This window comes from Anomalospiza imberbis, chromosome 10, assembly GCF_031753505.1.
Source record: "Anomalospiza imberbis isolate Cuckoo-Finch-1a 21T00152 chromosome 10, ASM3175350v1, whole genome shotgun sequence".
In the NCBI taxonomy this organism is placed as follows: Eukaryota; Metazoa; Chordata; class Aves; order Passeriformes; family Viduidae; genus Anomalospiza; species Anomalospiza imberbis.
The window spans coordinates 17,652,849-17,673,824 of NC_089690.1; the positions used below are offsets into that span (position 1 = coordinate 17,652,849).

Below are 20,976 nucleotides of genomic sequence, written 5' to 3' on the forward strand. Positions count from 1 at the left end.
TGGAGTGACACCACTTCCAGGCAGGATGTGATGCTGAGAGGAGGATGAGGTCCTATCTGGTTTCAAATACACTTTTTGATCACAAAACCTTGTTAGGCTCCTTAACTAATGCAAAATATTCTGCAGTTAATGGGTTGTCATGCTATCACTGCACATGTTAAATTGGCTTCCAGTTAACTGTTTAGCTGATTAGAAGCAGATATTGTAGGTGAAGGAGATTCCAGTGCCCAAAATTCCCCCAGCACTAATTACACGCAACACACTCATTTACATTTGGAAATGTTGTAACAAATTGTCATTAGTAGACTAGTAATCTCCTTTTAAAATGTTTTTTAAAAAGCAGGATCCTTCTGGAGGAGCCAAAGCATGGAGCTAGACTGAGCAGGAGACAAGCAGGACAGCTTGGGAAGAGAAGTGGGTGCTTGCACTTGGGGAGCTCTTTTAGCTGGGACTCATTGCTTTACAGCAGCCATTTACAAGTACCAATAGAGGATGCAAAACAAACAGACAACAAGCTCTGCAAAATAGGTTTATTTTAAAATTTGAACCAAATAGAGTTTGCATTTATTGCATGAATCACATGCAGGTGAATACTATAAAAATACCTGTGCAGCATTTATATATAATTTATAAAATCTTCATAGCATAAAATAGCTGTGAATCAGAACAGAAATTTTACACATAAAGCTGCATGAAAGTCCCTGTCAAGCAATGCCTTTCTTGGGAGTAATTCCAATCCCCAGCTTAAATGCTCATCTTGCTGCCAAGTTTTTTCCCAATTTTGTGATGTGGCCCCTGCGCAGGGCTCCAGTTGTACACTGCACCTGTGTGTCGTGCACTACTCTTAACACAAGGGGTTGAAAGGTATTTTAAACTTGATGCTAGAGCTTCTGTGGTGTATGGGAGGGAGAGAGGCTGAAGATGGAACCCCATGGCTGGGGTGGCCCATGTCCAGCACTCACTCAGGAGCAGGTGTGAGTGGCTACGTGCCCTGCTGAAAGGCTCACTGGAGCTGTTTGCATGCACGTGTAAAGTCCACACAACCTGATATAAAACAGTTTATCCACAGCCTGAGAAAATCTAAAAATGGTTAAAATTTCTGCCTGCCTTTCTTCTGGAGACTGGCAACCTGGGTTTAGAGTGGCACAGCTCTTTCACCTGCATGCCTCGTACTCCTCAGACAGAACTCCCAGCTATAGTTTTGGAACTGATTATGTTTATCCAGGCAGACAATGGATGGCAAAGCACCTCCTTTACACTCTTCAGGTTCACTTTTCTCGCAGCCAGGAAGACAAGTGGACATGGTTAGAAAGCTGGCTCTCACTGTACATTCTGCCAGGCAAGGCACAGGGGCCATGCTTGAAGCTCTGCAGCAATAGCAGGGTACATTTTCCTAGACAAGCAGACCACGTTCACTGCTGTATTTCTCAACAGCTCATTGGTCCAACAGCTCAGATATATTGTTTTAAATAAGCAGCCTGAGTTACAGGGATGCCCTTCCTATGGACACGCCTCCCTGCTGTTCTACAAGTGTACACACAGTGTTGCAGGATGCATGGAAGACCATCTGTGATGCCGTGCAGCAGCAGAAGATGATGGCATCTTATAATTGTCACGCGCTGTAGTCACCAGAGTCACTACTCAGCTCCTTCCACAGCGCAGTTTATGGACTCTACTTGTCACCCCTGCATGACAGGAAGGACTTTTTCCTTTCCTCTAGCCAGGGGAACAGTTTGAACTCAAGCCTCAGTGCTGCGATAATAACTCTGCTCAGTCGTTTGTAGGCAGAGGAACTTTTAGTGCAGGTTTTCTTATTAATATCCAAGGAAATTTGCTGCAAATCACATTAAACATTCTGTGTTAGCTTTTCCTTCTCTTTTACATTTTGGGAGTTCTGCTCAATGATGGCATTTTGATTTTGGCTGGTCACATCTCCCCTCACCCCACCAGCCACTTTTTCCCTGATGCCCCAAACCTGAGCCCTACCTTGGCTTGCTCTACTGCTTCAGGAGCAGCCCCACAGCCAGGCAGGCAGGGGCACAGCCCTGCTCCCCAGCAACCCCAACTCCACAGCAAAACAGCCATTGCTGCTGCTCTGGCAGTGATTTTGGCCGTGTGTCTGTCATATTTAGTTGCCTGGGTGAAGGGTGTCTAATTATGGGACACAGTGGGGACATGGTGGGGTCAGTGATTTCTAACCCAAAGTTATCTGTGCACAGCAATTCCCATGACTCCTCCAAGTCAGATATTTTAGGCCCGTTGCTTTGTGTTTCTGTGGCAGGGGCATACGGTGGGGGGTGGGGGGTGGCTGTAAGGGTGACTTCTCTCAGAAGGTGCCAGAAGCTTCCCCTGTGTCCCACAGAACCAATGCCAGCTGGCTTCCAGACACATCCACTGCTGGCCAAGGCTGAGCCCATCAGTGACACTAGCAGCACCTCTGGGATAACAGAGTTAAGAAGGGAGGAAAAACCTGCACAACTGCAGGCAAACAGAGGAGCAAAGATGTGGGAGAGAAACAACTCTGCAGACACCAAGATCACAGAAGGAAGAGGAAGAGTAAGAGATGCTCTGGGTGCCAGAGCAGAGACTTCCCTGCAGCCCATGGTGCAGCCCATGGTGAGGCAGCTGTGCCCTTGCAGCCCATGGAGGTCCATGAGGAGCAGAGATCCACCTGCAATTAGTGGATGACCCCACGCAGGAGCAGGGTGATGCCCTGAGAAGGGTTTGAAGACCACCACTGAAACAGGCTCCTGGCAGGACTTCTGATCTGTCAGGGGACCCATGCTGGATGAAGAAGTGTACCCCATGGAAAAATTCACATTGGAGATGGTTTTGGAGAGCTGTCTTCTGTGGGAAGGACCCCATCCTGGAGCAGGGGAGGAGTGTGAGGGGTTCTACCCCTGAGGAGGAAGGAGCAGCAGCAGCAACATGTGATGAACTGACTATAACCTGCATTCCCATCCTCCTGTGATGGTGGGCAGGAGGAGCTAGAGACTTCAGGAGGGAAGTTGAGCCTAGAAAGAAGGGAGGGGTAGGTGGAAGATGGTTATAATGTTTGGTTTTATTTCTTATTATCCTACTCTGATTAGTTTGATAATAAATTAAACTTATTTCCCCAAGTCGAGTCTGTTTTGCCTGTGGCAGTAAAACTGCTGAGTGATCTCTCCCTGCCCTTGTCTTGAGCCGTGATCCTGTCATTATATTTTCTCTCCCTGGAGAGAGGGGAGTGATAGAGCAGCTTTGGTGAGCCCCTGGCATCCAGCCAGAGCCAAACCCACCACACCAGTGCAGAAAGGCACAAAACACTTTTTGGTCAAGTCACCGGCCTGGACTGTCACGTCTCCGAAGCGGTGGTGCCGCAGGTGGCTCGGAGAGGAGGAGCTGTGCTCACATCAGTCCCAGCAGCTCGTGCAGCAGCGGCACAATCACCGTGGCCGTGAAGCCGACGGTGGAGTATGTCACAAACTTGTAGGGCACCTCAACTTCCAGGCGTCTCCGGGCTTCCAGGTCACCGATGGGGAACTTGTACCGATAGCCCAGCATGCCAAGGACCACGCTCTTCATGACCCAGCGTGTCAGCAGGACAACCAAGATCCCCACGAAGAACCTGGCTAGCACAAACACCATTGTACTGGTGATCAGGGGAAGTCCGGGCTGAACGCTTTTGCTGGTGTAGGCTGAAGCAGCGTACTGGTTGTTTAACCAAAATCCCACAGTTGCTCCAGCTGCTGCTCCTAAGATCGTAGTGGTGTCTCCCCTGGTAGGGCTGTAATAGTCTAGTCTGGGGTAGTTGTAACACAAGACAAGAGGCACAACTATGGAAAACAATGGGCAGAAGGGGCTGGTTAACAGCAAGTGATCTATTGTGTCCCACGCAGGATACAAGAGCGCGAGCAGCACAGCGGAAATCAGTGCTCCTCCGATCACATCCTGTAAAGAAATCACATTTAAAAGGCTTTGTGAGACCTGGAAGGTAAACCAGGTATTTGGTTGATGATAAAAGACCAGTATCTGCATTGGTGGGGCCCAGCAGTGGAGGAACACCCTGAATCCAGTGATGGCATTATCCACGTGCAGGGAAAACCTGAAGCATGTGCTAAACAAAATATGACAATCCACAATCCCAACCTTAGCTTATGCATATGCATATGTCTGTGGACACACATCCTCCTCACCTTCTCTTGTGATTTGAGGACATTCTCTACCTACGACCTCGGAAAACGCACGTGCACAACTCCATCTCAGGGACAACATTGCTGTGAGCTGCCTTCACACAAACCCTTTCCCTCCTGTAACCCTACAATTTCATCACATCAGTGTGATTATCCCTTGCTTGCTTTGCATAAAGGGGGAGATGCTGTCCTTTGTCAGAGGCAGGCTCCCATCCCAGAAACACAAGCTCCAGGGATGGAAAGTGCAGAGCTGTGGGACATGGTGTGTGTGCCATGGTTTCTGCCAGCAGTGGGAGGGAGGCACCTCCAGGCAGGGATACAGCAAGGAGAAATTTGTTGCCTAAGTCTCTGAAATCTGGCTTTCAGTAGACTGCCTGAAGCAAGCATATAGTTAAACCCTAATTTATTAACAGAGGCAAATAAGATGTTTTGAGAACTTGATTGTTGTCAGCCACAAAGCTGAGACAGGAGGAAGCCCCTAACAAAAACTCTCTCTATGGGAGCAGCCAGGTAAAAAGCAATAAAACAAGTTTCCCTGTGCCACCCTTCCAGTGTCATGTAGAGGCAGCAGTGTTAGTACAGCCACAAAAAGCTCTGCAAAAGCTGAAGTTATCCACAGACAGAAATGTCCTCTTCTAAGACTGTATCTTTTTCACGAGCCATGACAGCTGATTACTACCATGTTTGGTCACAGTCTGAAAATTATTTATGTGAGTTTCACTTCGAGTTAGGCAGGAATGAGAGACTTTCTCACAACAGAAATATTTAATGACATTCTGGTAAATGCATTACTCCTGTATGGCTGAACTTCGGCTCTTTACAACTTTCATTAGATTCACAGCACATTTAGTTTTAAACAACTCCTACAGCCATTTTGCATATCCCTAATACAAATTTCCATTTATTCTCTCATCCAAAACATGAGGCTAGCCATGGAAATACACAAACTTGATCACAGGTATCTAGTATGTGAAATACCATTATATTATATACCTGTACTTCACAGTAAATCATGTTTTGATGTCAACTCTTAGATGATACCTTTACACACAAAGCATGGTTTGGCCCAACACTAAGCAACCACCTGAACACAAAAGAGCTGGGGGCTGCTCCCAGCACTGATGCTCAGAAATCCCATCCCCACTCTGTACATCAATTTCCCACACACATGCTTGTCCACTTCATGTTAGAAGAAAAAGTCCTCAACACCCCTCAATGGGTGGTCAAGGAGCAAAACTCAAAAGCTGTTCACATGCTTTTCTCTTTAATTAAAGAAATGTAACCAAACATTAACATTTCCTCACAAAAGCTTTGCTCAGATTTACCCAGCTGACTCCAGCAGTTCCCGACCCAGTTGCAAACAGTCTCTATTTACAAACCTGATTAAAGTTTTCTTAATTTTGTTATCCTCCCATTTAGCCCCAGTACAGCAACTTGGCTCTTGGAAGTTTCAAGCAGGACCCAGACAATCAGCTCTGCCCCTGACCAGTGGCATTGTACCAGTGGTCTCCGAACTGGGTGCACAAAGCAACCCATGGGGCTGGGGGGAGAACATACTTTTTGCATTGCTCATAAGTAAAATAAAATGTGCATTTTTAAGAAGTAATGCTTATTTCATCATTATATTTGTTAATTTTGTGTGTTTTATAATGCATGTATCAGTACAGTGGTACATGTATACAATTTGTAAGTACATACATACATATATATATGTATATACATACATATATATATATATATATATATATGTATATATATATATATGTGTATATATATATATATATGTATATATATGTATATATATATAAAAGAGGCCTGCGGTTTATTCTGTTTTTCTCCCCATTCACCAATATCCGGGCTTCTCATTTTGAAACTTGTCACTAGAAGCTGCTGGAGAGCTCAGGACTTGCCCTGGCTGTCTGTGGTGGTCCCTTCAGTCCCGGTGTGCACAGGCAGGTTTGATTTTTTGAACACCCAGAAGAGGTGGGCAAGATCCAGAGCAACGCTTACATTTAGCAATGCAGAATTAATGATGCCTCCCCTTGCCTGTTAAACTAAGATGGGAAGAGGAGGGATGGCTCTGATTTCTGCGAGAACAACTGCTTTGCAGACTCTCTCTGCTGTGCCCCCCGGAGCAGGACCTCAGTTTTTCCCGGGAGTGGAGCTGCTGTTAGCACACCCAGGAAGCACATTCCTGCCTGTCTGCCTGTGTAAACAGATTAGCCTCTCGCCAAGCCCGCAATTATAAAGGAATTTTTAAATAAGGGCAGGCACGGATTTTGCTCAAGGTGCAGTACTACCTGCAGAATTTAAAACCTCCGGTTGTTGGGAGGTTCATCCATCCTGCTGGGATGCTCCAGCTCCCTCGGCACAGACAAGTCCTCCCCAGGTTCCATCTACCTCCCCTGAAGCCCTCCATGGCCATGCAGCTCAGCCCTGCTCCCACAGAGCCCCAGACATCTGCCCTGCTTCCCTGGTATTGCCAATCCCAGCATAAAGAACACTTTTCCTGTTCTGTCTGGTACATGGTCACTTACTGCCTGAGCTCCCTTATACTCATTTAGTGTGAGACACTACTCACGCTCCTAAACTCCACTCCTAAGGACTGCACTGCACGGTGTGTGAAGTACTGTGACTATGTTGGGTGTTTATCAGCTTTCAACTATCTAGGATAATTTCAGGATTAATGGCAGTATGAAAAAACCTGAAATACAGCCCAGCAAAGGGGCAGGGTGGGAGCTTCAGAACACACACCCCCACCCCCCCTTGTGGGAAGTGTGGTCTGTAATAAATGCATCAACATTAAATGGGTATATCTCAGGGGGAAAAAAAAAACCTTCAGGGTTTCTTGGTTATTAAAAGTGACCATGCTGCTCAGCACAGGACATTATTGCTTGTGACTCAGGGCAGTGGCAGTGGCAGTGAGGGTCTCCCCACATCAGCTCTGGAGGGAATGGCTTCAGTAGATGTGAGGCAGGAAAATTTTTTCACTGCATTGAGGCAGGGACGAAAAATTGGGCCAGTGTTTTAAGAGGGAAAGCAAAGTAATATTTTCTAGAATACAACTCTCTGGACAAAAAAGGCATACAACAAGAATTATTTATTAATAATGGTAAAGATTGCCTCTTTACCAGGTCCTCGGACTCCATCATTTAAGACCTACAAGAAAGGACCCTGCATGTCCCCTGTTTTTGCACACACACAGGACACTCTGATGTTGAGGTGATGTAGATGGGTGGTTGTAACTCAATTACCTGTCAGCAGACTGAGTGCATTGCTGCCACCCCGTTTTCTGGCTGGGTGATGCTCTCCTGGTAACAGCCCATGGGTGCTTGTTCCCTTTTCCCTGAGTATAGTATTCATTCTGGTACAGCTGGAAGGATGCAGACTGCTCCCATACCAGCTGACTGCCTCTCCAGGAGGTCTTTGATGGTAATATCTCTTCTAATGACATCACTGTGCTTTCTGATACCTCTCCTCATTCAAAAGCAAGGCCAGCAGTGCTAAAATACAGACAGATTTGTAGGGCTGAGACTACAGAAGATGAGATTCTGCACTGATGAGGAGCTGCAGGAAAGCACAATGCAACTGCCCTTGTCACTTCTCCTCTGGTTCCTCAAACAGGAAAAATTCAGTTACACCAAGTCCATGGATATTTTGTTACCCATTCCTATGCTTTACTAAAATGCTATGACCACGTAATACATTATTACATCCTTTCTCTTATGGCCTCAGTTAAAAACCCAGAGGCTCTTTCAGGAGATGGCTTGGCTGGGCACTGCTGTGCCTCAGCCCGGTGACAGGACAGCCCAGGGCAGGAGCTGTCCCACCAAGGTCAGACACAGCTCTGAACTGCACTTCTTCCCCAGAGAGCCATCACTGCAGGTGGCACAGCAGAGCCAGTCACTGTGGTGACAGGCTGCTGCCGAGAGAGGGGTTGCATGTGGAAGCTGTGACCACTGGGCCTTTCCCAGCTCCATCCCCACCCTGGCACACACCGGATAAAGACCCCAGCCAAGCACGTTTGCTCTTTTGAAAGGCAGCATTGCTCACTCTTCAGCTAAGAAGCTTTTTTTTAAATTTTATTTTACAGCCCTTTTCTATCATGTCAAAAGCACAAAGGACTTTTTCTTCTTTACCCTAAAATCCATCTAAATTTAGAGGGGTCTTTCATTATAATGGTCCAGCAAGAGAAGTATGCAAAGAATTTTTACTGATTGACTTAAGGTCAGTAGCCCAGAAAGAGCGTCTGCAGCCTCGATGTAAGATATTGTTTTGATCCACTGGGCCTGAAAGGGAAGGTCAAGCTATATTTTATAGCTAACCTTAATCTCATGAGGGCTCCCTTTCTTACAGCCATCAAGTCTCATTACAAACATAATTATTACTTAGTAAAAAAGATTCAATTATTTATGCATATGCAACCAACAACACATATCAAACTCCTGTGAGGAAATAGCCCAAAGTTTTTATCCATATTTGGGAAGCTGGACCGCCCCTCCGTCCAAAGTATATAGCAGATCAATAAAGTTTCATCTTGTCAGGAATGAACCAGCTATCACAGGCACGCTGAAATTAGTTCCGAAAGCAGCACCGATGTCTCTAAGCAACTGCGCCCAGCAAGTCTGTCATATAAACTCCCAGCTATTTTACAATTATTTTCAGACAAACTATTTGTGCATCTCAATCCCTTAAGAAGCATTTCCTTCCAGCTGCAAACAAGAGACCTGTCATTTTTGAGTGCCTTGTGCCCGTCCGCTGGCAAGAGCCCTGCTGCTGGCCGGGCCCTCCAGGGCAGCTCAGTGGCCACGCTTGACCCTCGTGACTCACGGAGCCGCAATTCCTCCCGGCCTAAGCCAGCCCCGGCTATTTGTCGCAGAAAACAGCGATACTATTGCACAAAGGGCTGAGCTAAGGAGCAGCGCCGGTTGCCCAAGCGCATTCCTGGCAATTACAGTTTCGAAATGGAGAACTGCGATGGAGGCGCCTCGCTGAGCTCACCGGCTCGGCCCCGGCTGCAAATCCCCCCTGCGGACCCAACTGCAATAGGCCGAGGGCTTCCTCGCAGCTCCTCTGAGTGCCCAGCCCGAAACTCAGCGGCACAACCCGGCTGCTCCTGTGCTGCCCGGGCCACCACCCTGAAGAGCCGTAGGAAAGCAGAGCTGGAGGCACATCCTTACCAGGACTGTGTGCATCCCTGTGTAGAGCCTGCTCAGACACACCAACGTCGAAAACACGAACGCTGCTACGAGGCCAAGCTCGAATGGATACTGTGAAAAGGGGAAAAAAAAATAAATACACCATTAAACCAAGCAGCTGGACTGACATAAAGATCTTGTGCTGGGAAGAGGCTCCTCAGCTGTGCTTTCCCCAAGAGATGAATGCGACCTGAGACAAGGTCCCCCTCAATCAGCACACAACCCTGCTGGAAGGTCATTGCATTACCTCTGGTGCCTGCTTCTGCAACATCTGCTCTCACGGTGGAGACATCTGGGGAATAGATGTATTTGCAGAATTGTTCTCTACAATATCTATCTGCAAAACCCATGTTAGTGTTAAAGAGCTTAAGGAAAAAGGCATGGCATGCTGTACAAGCCATGCCTAAGGTAGCACGGCAGTCTCAGCTCAGCCAAGGGGATTGTGACAGCTGCAGAGTCTGACCAGAAGTGTGATCGATAGTCCTCGAGCAGTGGGCTGAGTGGGGAGAATCAATGTCTGGGCTGAAACCACAATCCAGCTACTAGAGCAGTGAGAACTGCTCTTCCCCGTGACGCTTAAAGGTTTAATCATCTTCTTAAGAAGCTGTTTTTGGCTAATACCCTCTCTGAGTAGCCTAAAAACATGGAAAGAACCATTTAAATAAATCATTAAACATAAAACATTTCAAAAATTAAAAAAAAAAATTTGGTAAAGAATAAGCTTAACATATTAGCCCTTAATCCACTCATTCAAACCCTGAAACTGGGTGGGCTGCTGGACTCCTTTCAGCCCATAAGGGAGATTTTTCTGTAAAAAATAAACCAACTCAAAATATAAATAAATGCAATTAATTAATCCAGTTTGACACAAAGTTTCCATCTTCTGCCAGAGGCTGACGGCTGACTAGGGTGGCCACAGGTCAGCACAAAAATGCCTCTGTGGAAATTCTAAGCATAGCAGCTCTCTTCTGACCCTTTCCCCTGGCATATTCCAGCCTCCTGAACAGAGAGCTCAGACCCAGCTGCAGATGTCACTCCCAGTTCATAAAACACTATTTTTCCTCATTTCTCTAAGCCTTTGGAGCATTTGCACCCACTTGACTCCTCCCTCAGCAGGCAGCCTTCAAGCTAGTCCAGATCGTTAATTGATGATTAGGGCATCTTGAGAAGATAGCAGCATAATGTACTGGGAGATTTTTCTATCTTAATAGTGGCAATTAAACCATTTAATTATTTGACAGCAGCTTTATGGTTTCATGGCAGTTTCCAAGAAGCACAAGACAGCCTGTGAAGAGCTGCATGTCCCTCTGGTCACTTGTGGATTGAGGAGAAGGTGATGCTGACCAGGTCATCTTGGCAGCCCTGACATATGGGATGGATCTGGCTTCCATGACTGACAAATATTCCCTCTTTTGGCTCCTTGTCCCCATGCCACTGTCGAGCTGCTCTGACCAGTTACCACACAGGGAGCAGGAGTCCTCTTGATTACATGGGTTTATCCCTTGAGAGGGCTGAGAAACATTCTTAAATACAATGCAGCCAGGAAGTTATTATTGCTAGAGTACAGGAAACGCAGGCTTGGGATCATTAAACAAAATGAAAATAATCATAATGGAGAAATGAGTTTCCAGGAAATAAGCCTTTTAGGAAGATGATGAGGAAAAATTATGAGACTTCCTCAAGCAGCCTACAGCTCTTACAGTGAAGCTGCTGTTACTGCTCTGACAAGCAGGCTTCCCAATCATGTTGTGTGCTGCTAGTCTAACACAGGTTGGAGCCAGGGGATTTCCAGGATTTTCCTTTCATATAGAAACCACGTGACACAGAGCTCCTTTGGTTTCCTTGGGAGCCAGCATGTCCCAGTGTGCAGCGCTGACTTGATGGGCATGGGGTGAACACAAAATGCTGGCAACCAGGCACCTTCCCTGCATGGCTACCCCGTGTGCAAAAACACAGTGACCCCACCAAACTACAGCAGGGCAGTGCAGCCTGCCAGCAGCTCTGAGAGGAGTCATGCATAAAAAAAGGACATTTCCACTAAATTTCTTTTTGTGTCTATTATTGATCAGCTACAGGTAAGCACAGGGAAGAATACACATCTGTGAAAATAAATAAAGAACTCCTCTGGAAGCAGCAACATCTTTGGATTTGCAAGCTTCATGTGGCTTGCTGGAAGCAGACACAGGCTTTCCTTTCCTTAATGTATTTTCTTTTTCTTCTTCTGTTTTCTTTTTGTACCCCTACCTTGTACCGGTTCATGGTTGCAATGAAAAAGGAGAAGGAGATGGCTGTAGCTGCCATGGCGTGGGTGGATGGCATCCCATACTCTGCATTTGTCCTCATCTCCAGCTTCACGACAGGTGGTGACAGGGGCCGAGGCCACTTCAGGATGTCCTTGGAGACCTGGCCTATGTACATCACTATCTGGGGACAGGAAAGGCCACAGGGCTGTCAGTCAGCACAGGCAATCCCCATGCAGCCCACCCAAGAACCACCTGTATTTCTGTGCCTTTTCCTGCAGAATCCACCCCTCCAAGTGGAGAATTTATCTCCTGAATTATTAAAGGGGTTTCCATTAGCTCAGCCAGCGAAGGAAGTGGCGGTTTTGCTGCACTCTGTGGTAACCTGAGCAGAAGTGGGACCAAAAGGAGGGTTGGCTGATGAGATTCAGCAATACAGGACAGTGTGAGACAGACAGCTGGCTCCTACCCTATGCCAGAGAAATTTAAGTTTCCTCCCTATCCCTTACAACCCCTCTCCCACAAAGAAAGCAGCCATAAGAGAAAATTTTCCAGCCCATCTTCGAATCACAGCCGTGTCCAGCACCAGCTCCCACTCCACCCACAGCAGCCACTGGTGCAGAAGCCCTGCTGGGCCACACCACCCGTGTGGTTCTTAAATGACAGCCTCGGCATCCTCGCAGAGGCAGCAGAGGGAAAACTGGATGGGCAACATAAGCCACCAGTTCTCCTGCCTAACTCCCCAGTAAAAGGCTTTTATTCCCTGCTTGGGACACCAGAGGTTTAAGCGAGGGCTTAATTAATTACCTGGGCATTAATTAGCTCAGCAACACAGTACTTTTAGAGGAAATGTCGTATTCTCAGGTCAGCAAGGGAAGCAGAGGCAAGGGGCAATGCTATCCAGCATCCCTGAGAGGTGCTGCCCATCCAGCCATGCCCAGGGCATCCTTGGCTCCTTAGCAGCCTCTTCCCAAATGCAGCAGGCTCTCAGCATCCACAGTGAGGACATCTGAGAAAAGTTAACCAGGCTGTCCCTGTAGGATGTATTTGCTTTTTGTTGTAGCCCTCTTCCCTTTACATAATGTAGCCACACATAGGCAGAGGAAGCTCTTTAAAACAAAGCCAAGCAAACCTTTTTTCTTTTTTAGTACAAAAATCAGGTTAACTGATGTCTACCATAAAAGCTCAGTTGCTGTGTGAGACAGCTTGCTCTTCTGCTTCTCATGCTTCCACCAGCAAAGGAGGGGGCTTAAAATAACATCCTTCCCTTTCTACTGGTGTTGGCCATATGCTGGAACAGCAACACGATCACCCACTGCCACATTTGTCACCAGGCACATTGCATCCCTCTCTCTCCCATCAGCCATTTAAAAAATGGTTTCACATTAAAAGAAAGATGGCAGGATTCAGGATTCACAAGTCAGGACCAGGAAAAAGCCAGTCATTCCTTCATCCTTCCCTCTACAGCAAAGCACATGCCAGAGAGTGCTAGACTTACAGCCAGCACCAGGGCCTGGAAAAGTGACTTTGCATCCTTTAACTCTCATCATATGAATCACATTACTGCCTTATTATCAGCAGCAGGTGGGACACACCTGGCTGCTCCTATGGACACACACAGAACAGGGAAGGCAGTGAATACACTGCCCCAGACTGTTCACAGTAAACAAAGGCTCAAGGAACAAATGTCTTTTAAAAACCTACTGTGTGATTTTATTTAGTTAATGCCTTCAGTTTCCAAATGGATGCAGGCACATGTTTGGAAGTTAATTAAATTCCAAGGTTGAAAGAAAAATTGCTCTCTCGGGCAGAACATAAAACATTGAGGCTGCCATTTGTGATACCATCTGAGAGGCAAGGTAGGATGAGCCAGTTTATCAGCAGTCCTCTATAATAATGACTTCCACTTGTGCAAGTATTATTAGCACTAGAACATAAGAGCATTGCAGAAAAGGAAATGAGTCATCTCAAAAATGAAGGCTATGCTGGGACTCCTGTGATGGTGAAAAACAGACTGAATGTTGGAGGTGGGATGGGTAAGTGAAAATACCAGGCATCCTCACAACACCCTCCCCTTCCTAGCATCCCAGATTAAATTTTGACCCTTCCACTTTTTAGAAATAAATTGTACAGAAGTTAAGGAGATGTGAGACAACCTTCATAAAACATGCAGGGGACTCCAGAATATGCCCAGACTAAGCACTGATCTCTGAAGCACCGTACCTTTGCCTTTAGCTTGTTTGGGTACCGTGCACGTGACTTTACACACATTATCCTGAAATATGTGGCAGAAGCATCACTTGTGAGTAAAACACCCCCCAGCAGCTGAACTGGCAGGCTGCCCGAGAGAATGACGGCAGGTGCACATTGCTAAAAGCCACCCCGCACAGGTGGTGCTGTGTCACCTGCACCCCAAGGGCTGCAGGGGCTGGGGCAGCACGGCACTGCCCGGGCTCTGTGCGGGCTGGGGGAGCTCGGCTCTGCCCGGGCTCTGTGCGGGCTGGGGGAGCACGGCTCTGCCCGGGCTCTGTGCGGGCTGGGGGAGCACGGCTCTGCCCGGCCTCTGTGCGGGCTGGGGGAGCTCGGCTCTGCCCGGGCTCTGTGCGCGCTGGGGCAGCACGGCACTGCCCGGGCTCTGTGCGCGCTGGGGGAGCTCGGCTCTGCCCGGGCTCTGTGCGCGCTGCAGGGGCCGGGGGAGCTCGGCTCTGCCCGGGCTCTGTGCGCGCTGGGGGAGCTCGGCTCTGCCCGGGCTCTGTGCGCGCTGCAGGGGCCGGGGGAGCTCGGCTCTGCCCGGGCTCTGTGCGCGCTGGGGGAGCTCGGCTCTGCCCGGGCTCTGTGCGCGCTGCAGGGGCCGGGGGAGCTCGGCTCTGCCCGGGCTCTGTGCGCGCTGCAGGGGGAGCTCGGCTCTGCCCGGGCTCTGTGCGGGATGCAGGGGGAGCTCGGCTCTGCCCGGGCTCTGTGCGGGCTGGGGGAGCTCGGCTCTGCCCGGGCTCTGTGCGGGCTGCAGGGGCTGGGGCAGCTCGGCTCTGCCCGGGCTCTGTGCGCGCTGCAGGGGCCGGGGGAGCACGGCTCTGCCCGGGCTCTGTGCGGGCTGCAGGGGCTGGGGCAGCTCGGCTCTGCCCGGGCTCTGTGCGCGCTGCAGGGGCACGGCTCTGCCCGGGCTCCGCACAGGCTCTTTGCTCACAGCAGGGCAAAGCAAACAGAGCTTCTGCCAGAGCTGCCTGCCCCGGGCAGTGGGTGCCCTCCCTGGGACAGCCCTGTGCCACAGAGCAGGGCAGGAGTGGCACTAGTGGCACCCACCCGGCCGTGCCCACCCCCGCCCTTCTCTCATGCACATCCATGTTTTCCCAATGCAATGAAAATGACTCTGAACTCTTCCGGCTTAAATCCTTGCAACAAATGTAAGCAGCAATAAAAAACAAACAAAACCCAAAAACTGTAAGCAACTTAAAGCAAGACCTTCCTCAAGCTCTGGTGCCTACCACTACAGCTGAGGGCAGTAGCAACACTTTACAGTAAGCCAGGACTCCTGGTGAAGGAAAGGCAAGGCTTTATTGCCACTTTGGGTGAACAGCATTTTACTACACAAAGGCAATTGGCAGTTGCTATAGCAGCAAGACAGCCTCTGTAGTCTTTTTCTGAGCTTCCTCTTAATTTGCTCTGAGTCATATATATGGTCTATCTCCAAAAATACTTCTTCACCTGAGCCTTTGCTACAGGATAAATAAGACAAACCTATCTTTGTACTTTAAAAGATTTTGCTTTAGTGAACAACTACAGAACAAAATTTGAGGCATTAGCATCCATACAGGCGTGGATAGCTATTCATTTGTTCCAACATCTGCAGGAGATCCCTCTGGGATGCAAGGCTGCTCCCCTCCTTCTGAGCATCTGAGTGCCATGAAGTGACCTGTTTCCCTGACATTCCCATGCCTCTGGTGTGTAAGCCAACCATCTAAGAGGAGGTTTTTCTCACCTGCAGAAGTTGTCTGGCATTTGAAATGGCTTCCCCTCACATGCATCACTCCTATGACAGGAAGCAAGAGCTCTGGAAGCAGACCTACCACCACAGTGCAGATGCACATGGAGCAGACAGACACAACTAAGCCTGTTCCCTGTGCAGAGGCATGGCAACACACACAGAGTGCAATTTCCCCTGTGGAATGTTCCTATGGCAGCTGCCCAGACCCTGAGCCTGGCAGGATTGAGGAAACATGCTCAGTGCTGCAGGTGTGCTTTGTGTAGACATCCTCCTTCATCCCTGCCCTCTACAACCTCTGCACAGGATGGACACACCTGACTCTCCCACTGGCATATGAAGGTCAGGAGGAGTAGCTCTTTTTTTTATTCTGTAATATTTCAGCTAACAAAGGGGGACTAGATGATATTTGTTTTCAGCTTCTGATTTTGCAGGTGCCCTTATCTTCATTTTTGATCTGTTAAAAGGACAAGACAAAATTCTAGAGAAGACACGCTGTCAAATAGCATTGGCAATTTCTTCCCTGAGACTCACAGTGTGGCAGCCTGACTCTGAATCTGCTGGTTTAGCTCCAAAATAGAAACTCTATAACCTGGCTCTAGAAACCCTGGCCTGCAGTAGTATATGTCTTCTTCCCAGAAAGGACATTTACAGTTTGAAAATGATGTTACTTTGGGTTTCTTTCACAAGCACTGTGCACTGATAGAAGTGACCAAGCATATTGAAGAAAAAAAAAAAGAAGGATGCCCTATTAATAAACATGTGCAGATTAGTCAAGCAGAAGTAAAGACTGTATGGGGTGGCTGAGGCAGGCGTGACTTTGATTTACCATGCAGAAATTAAGCCAAGCACCCAGCCTGCACTGTTCTATTCTCAGCATCCCCCAAGTGAAGTGACCAGATAAACACTGCAGCAGATTCTAGCTGTGACTTTGTCCCTCGAGCATCACTTGGTTCCGAGTGAAAGAGGAGCAGGGCAAGGAAGAGCTTGTTCTTGTGGAGGCACTCCTCCTATCCCCCAGTCAATGCCAAGAACTAAGGCTTGGCTTCAGCAAAGCACACCATGAAAGTCACTGAGCAGCGCTGTTGGCCCCTTGCCCTGGCAGCAGCCCAGGTGGAGGAAGCCCTGCAGAGCAGAGGAGCCCCAGACACCGCCAGCCTGGGCCCCTAGGCCACCCTCAGATTGTGTCCTGCTCCCCATCCCCTCCTGAAGCACCGGCTGCTCCCCATGTGCCAACCCCAGCAGCAGGGCTGGGATCCTCCTCAAGGCACACACACCTTGTGGGAGAGGTAGCTGGCTGTCCTAGAGCTCCAGCACCTGCAATCTCCAGCGTGGGCATTGTTTCCCAGAAAATACATCCACCTTGTGCTGGCTGCACAGGAACTTTTCACATTTCCCAAGGGCTTGGCCAGGGTCCATGGGACATTCAAGGCTGCATTCAGCTGATGTGATACTCAAATCCTTGGGCTGTCCCAGCTACTATGGGAGCATCAAATCCAACAGGCAGGTCTCCAGCCCACCACAAGCAGCACAGCATTCACAACACAGCACAGGGCAGCAGGGGGCTGAGGGACAGGGAAGACACAGCTTGGGCAGCTTCCTAAAAAAGTTATATCTATTTAAGGAAGGAGGACTTTGTCTCAATTCAGGCTTTAGAAACACAAAACCAGAACAAGATCAGTAGAAGTTCAAGCCTCCAGAGGCACAACCAGCCAACACCTTAACACATTCACTCTGTCTTTAAAAGAAGCCCTTAGACAAAATCTATAAAGTAGTTGACAGTCTTATAGTGGGCTTAGAGAAGGAAATTTGAGTCCAGGCTCCTGGTAGCAGGGAAAAGTACTGTCATGTTGATCTGGTTTGTCATCTAACATCTAAAACTGTAAACTGTTACACCTAGAAGTTCTATTGAAATACAAAAGGTTTCACCTTAAATGATTCAGAGCTTGTCTCAGTTATGAAAGCCTTATTGGCACTTTTTCTTCAAGGGTGGAGTACAGCTGCCAGCTCTTGCAAAATACCCTTTCAATCAACACTTTATCACCTTGCACACACCATTTATTTTTGTATCCTGACACGTAGTTACTTATGTGCCTGAATACAGTTTTACATGTTCTTGTGCAGTGCAATATTTGGAGCTTGGCGTTCAAGTGACTGTGTTTGTCAGCAGTTCCAGGCTTGTTTCAGTGAAGTGTTGCAAATGTACTATAACTAACAAACACAATTTTTAAACCCAAAGTTTGCTTCCAAGTGTGTTTTCAATCACTGCACAGCAATATCAGTGGCATCACAATTGCAGGTGAACTCCAGCTGATTAGGAAACTCCTGGTTTACCCTGAGAGGGCATTCAGAGCTCATCATTGCTGAGTAACTAAGTGCTGCCAGCCTGTAGAAAACTGTTCCTCTGAAAAGCAAGATGGAAAGCTAAACTGCTATGGATTCAGACCCAGGACCTTGTCAGACTTGGTGCAGATGTCCCCAGCCAGTGCTGCTCAGGGATCCCCGAAGGGCACACACAGCCTGGCATCACCAGACACCCAAACTCTGCCTCCCTTCAGAGGTGCCACCTACTCCTGAGTCAGCAGCTTATCACTGTCACTCGCCAAAAGCTTCCACACCTGCCCCAACAAAGTCCATGCTGGCCAGCTCTTATTTACATTGCATAAAATAAAGTTTTATAGGCTATAAAGAGGCCTAAGGAAAAAAAAACAGAAAAAGAGATTCCCAGGCATGCTGAAGAGCAAACTGAAAGTATTTTTTCCCAGGTCTCTGCCTTTGAGATTCCACACCAAAATAAAGATTTCAAACCTGAAGCAGTGCAAAAAGTAAAAAACAAACAAAGTAAGCTTCCACCTCTTGAGCTGAGATGTGCAATAAATTTAAAGTACATTTGGGGACTGTGTGAAGCTGGTTTTCATCTCTGCACTTCCTGGCTGAAATTGCAAGAGTCACAGGCATCAAAGCCTTGCCTGTGCAGTTTCAAAGTGTTTACTTCAAATTGCTGGAGAAGAGAAGCAAAGACACCAGGGGACCTTCGTTACTGACTCAGCACCTTGCTCAGAGGTTTCATGCAGTTATTTCCTCCATCTGTTCACAAAGGTAAAGCTAAAGCCTGCATATATACTCTAAATCCTCAGAGGCAGGGCCCCGTGGAAGCACAACATGCTGCTTTATGCTGCCAAAGCATCTGGATGCAAAACCAGTCAGCATTTCCCACAGCCATCCACCTGAAGAGAAAAGCACAAGTGGCTGGCTCTGAGGACCCAGGGCTGGAGAAGACATTTCAGGGTTCCAAGTCCACTCTTCTGCTGATGTTGAAATAAACACTTTATAATTTTTCTTCCTGCCCTTCACCCTTCTAGAGCTATTTCACAACTTTTGGCTTCAACTGAAATTATTTATGACTGCCTTATGCATGTTTCTTCTTGTGACTGTAGTTTTATTTTAAGAAGCTCCTTCCTTCCCATGGTTTTTGCAGCTAGTCCCATTCTCTCTCCAACTTCATTTTGCTAGGGATTTATCTAAGCTTTTGGTCTCTGCTCAGAAAATAGTCTGTTCTTTAATCATCCCTGGCCCTGCTCCAATTTGAAATTATCTTTCTCAAATGGGGGTGACTGGCTCCACATAAACTATTACAGATAAGATGGCAGGAAGTCTCTGTAAACAGCATTAATGCTGCTTTAATTTTTAAGGGAAGAAACTCCTGTGATTCATCTTGGGACACCAACATTGTCATTTCCCACTTGCAGCAGAAAAACACAGGTTTAAGTGGGAAACAATACAAAATGTACCACCCTCGGCACCCTCATTCTCCAGAACCACTTCTCCTGGACAGCGGTGTAACCATCATCCCTGCCAGCCATGTTCCAACATCTGTGTGCTTTGTCCCAGGCTCTTGAAAAAGTCATTGCTGGTCCACTCTCCCTCCCTGCCGAAGAGCTTCACTAACAACCTCTCCTCATCCTGAGCACCCCCTTCAAAGGGGAACTACTCCCACCTTGCCCTTAGGGCTCTCCCTTTGATACCAGCTTCTTTCCCCAGATGGATAAGAGCCTTCTGCAGGACATGCCTGGGTCCTGCAATTATCCCTTCATGCTCTTCCCAGCCCTCCTCTCACAGCTGTTATCAGAGACTATCAGGCTGCCTGGATTTTTACTGTCATCTAACACAGTTCTTAGCCACACATCATCATCATCATCGTGCATTCAGAAGCATTTCTTCAGAAGTCCATCACCAAAGACCTCCAATTTAGTTAAAAGCACAGCTTTGTCCCACTGACACCTTGGTGTTTCCCTTGCAGCTGAGACAAATGTCACATCCAGGACCAAGGCATCTGAGGCCAAGCTGGACAGGGCTTGGAGCAACCTGGTCTGGTGGAAGGTGTCCCTGCCCACAGCAGGGGGGATGGAAGCAGGTGGTTTTTAGGGTCCCTTCCAACCCAAGCCATTCTATGGCTTTATGACTGTTAGACAGACCAGCACCAGCACTGTGAGTGCCAGGCCCTGCTCGCCAGCAAGAGACCCTCCCAGCTGAGCATGCCACAACATTAACACATGGCCTGCACAGACATTTTTAGCCATTTCACAGTTACATACAATTAATGTTTTAAAAATACAGATTGTTGCAAGCCCATGTATTTAAAACAGTTTCCCCTTTTCAGTATAAAGTGCAGCTCCACAACTCAGTAAGTGAAAAATAATATTAATTATCATAACATCAGATGCTTGAATAATCTAATTAAGTCAGACTAGATCTGGCCAATACTCAGATGAACTCCTTGCAAGGAAAAGACAAGGCAAATCTACAGAAATGCATGTAAAGAACTCCAAAGGCTCAATTTTTTGAGCTATATGCAAACCCAGAAGTCCGTGACTACCAATTTTCATCTTCAGTAGCACATTTCCAGAAGCTGTAGGTGTACTCCTGGCCAAAACCCAGCTCTAGTTATACTGTGTCCACCTACTTTTAAATTTTATCTGCAAATTATTTCTTGTGTTCTCTTTATAAAATATATTGACTAAGGTTACTGGCACAGAGCAACTGATGTCCAATACCAGGTGTATTTGAAGTGTAGAACCCAATTCAAGTTGGTTTTATTGTTTCTTATCATATTATTTGGTCAAAAGATAAAATATTATTAAGCAGAATCAACTACATCACAGAGAAGCTTCACTGTAAAGAGATAAACTTAAATATTATATTTAAGTTTTTTACCAAGATTAAGTTTCTTAAATCAGTGTAGATTGATAGTGCCTCCAGGCTCTGCCACTTAGTAGAGTTGTTCCCTACCTCCCTTCTCTGTTCTAAAATGGTTTTATTTGGGCGACAATACCTGATCAATACCAAGATGAGCAATGGCAGTGACAGAACAGCCAGTCCTGGTCTGA

The 20,976-nt window shown here is 47.5% G+C and overlaps 1 protein-coding gene and 1 long non-coding RNA gene across 4 annotated transcripts in view; one reads left to right on the forward strand and one right to left on the reverse strand.

Moving 5' to 3' along the window:
- The first annotated feature begins 69 nt into the window (after positions 1 to 69).
- Positions 70 to 763, forward strand: LOC137480080 (uncharacterized). Its single transcript, XR_011002697.1, has 2 exons — positions 70 to 204; positions 341 to 763. It is a non-coding gene; the product is annotated as an uncharacterized lncRNA (long non-coding RNA).
- Positions 764 to 3,068: 2,305 nt separating this feature from the next.
- The window catches only part of SGPP2 (sphingosine-1-phosphate phosphatase 2), a 33,051-nt gene continuing 15,143 nt past the window's right edge, over positions 3,069 to 20,976 (reverse strand). For all 3 annotated transcript variants that reach the window (XM_068200957.1, XM_068200958.1, XM_068200959.1), the window contains exons 3-5: positions 11,615 to 11,794; positions 9,353 to 9,442; positions 3,069 to 3,930 (exon numbers count right to left, since the gene is read on the reverse strand). In XM_068200957.1, coding sequence (XP_068057058.1) covers positions 3,388 to 3,930; positions 9,353 to 9,442; positions 11,615 to 11,794 — 813 coding nt within the window. In that variant the 3' untranslated portion in view covers positions 3,069 to 3,387. The remainder of the gene's footprint in view (positions 3,931 to 9,352; positions 9,443 to 11,614; positions 11,795 to 20,976) is intronic.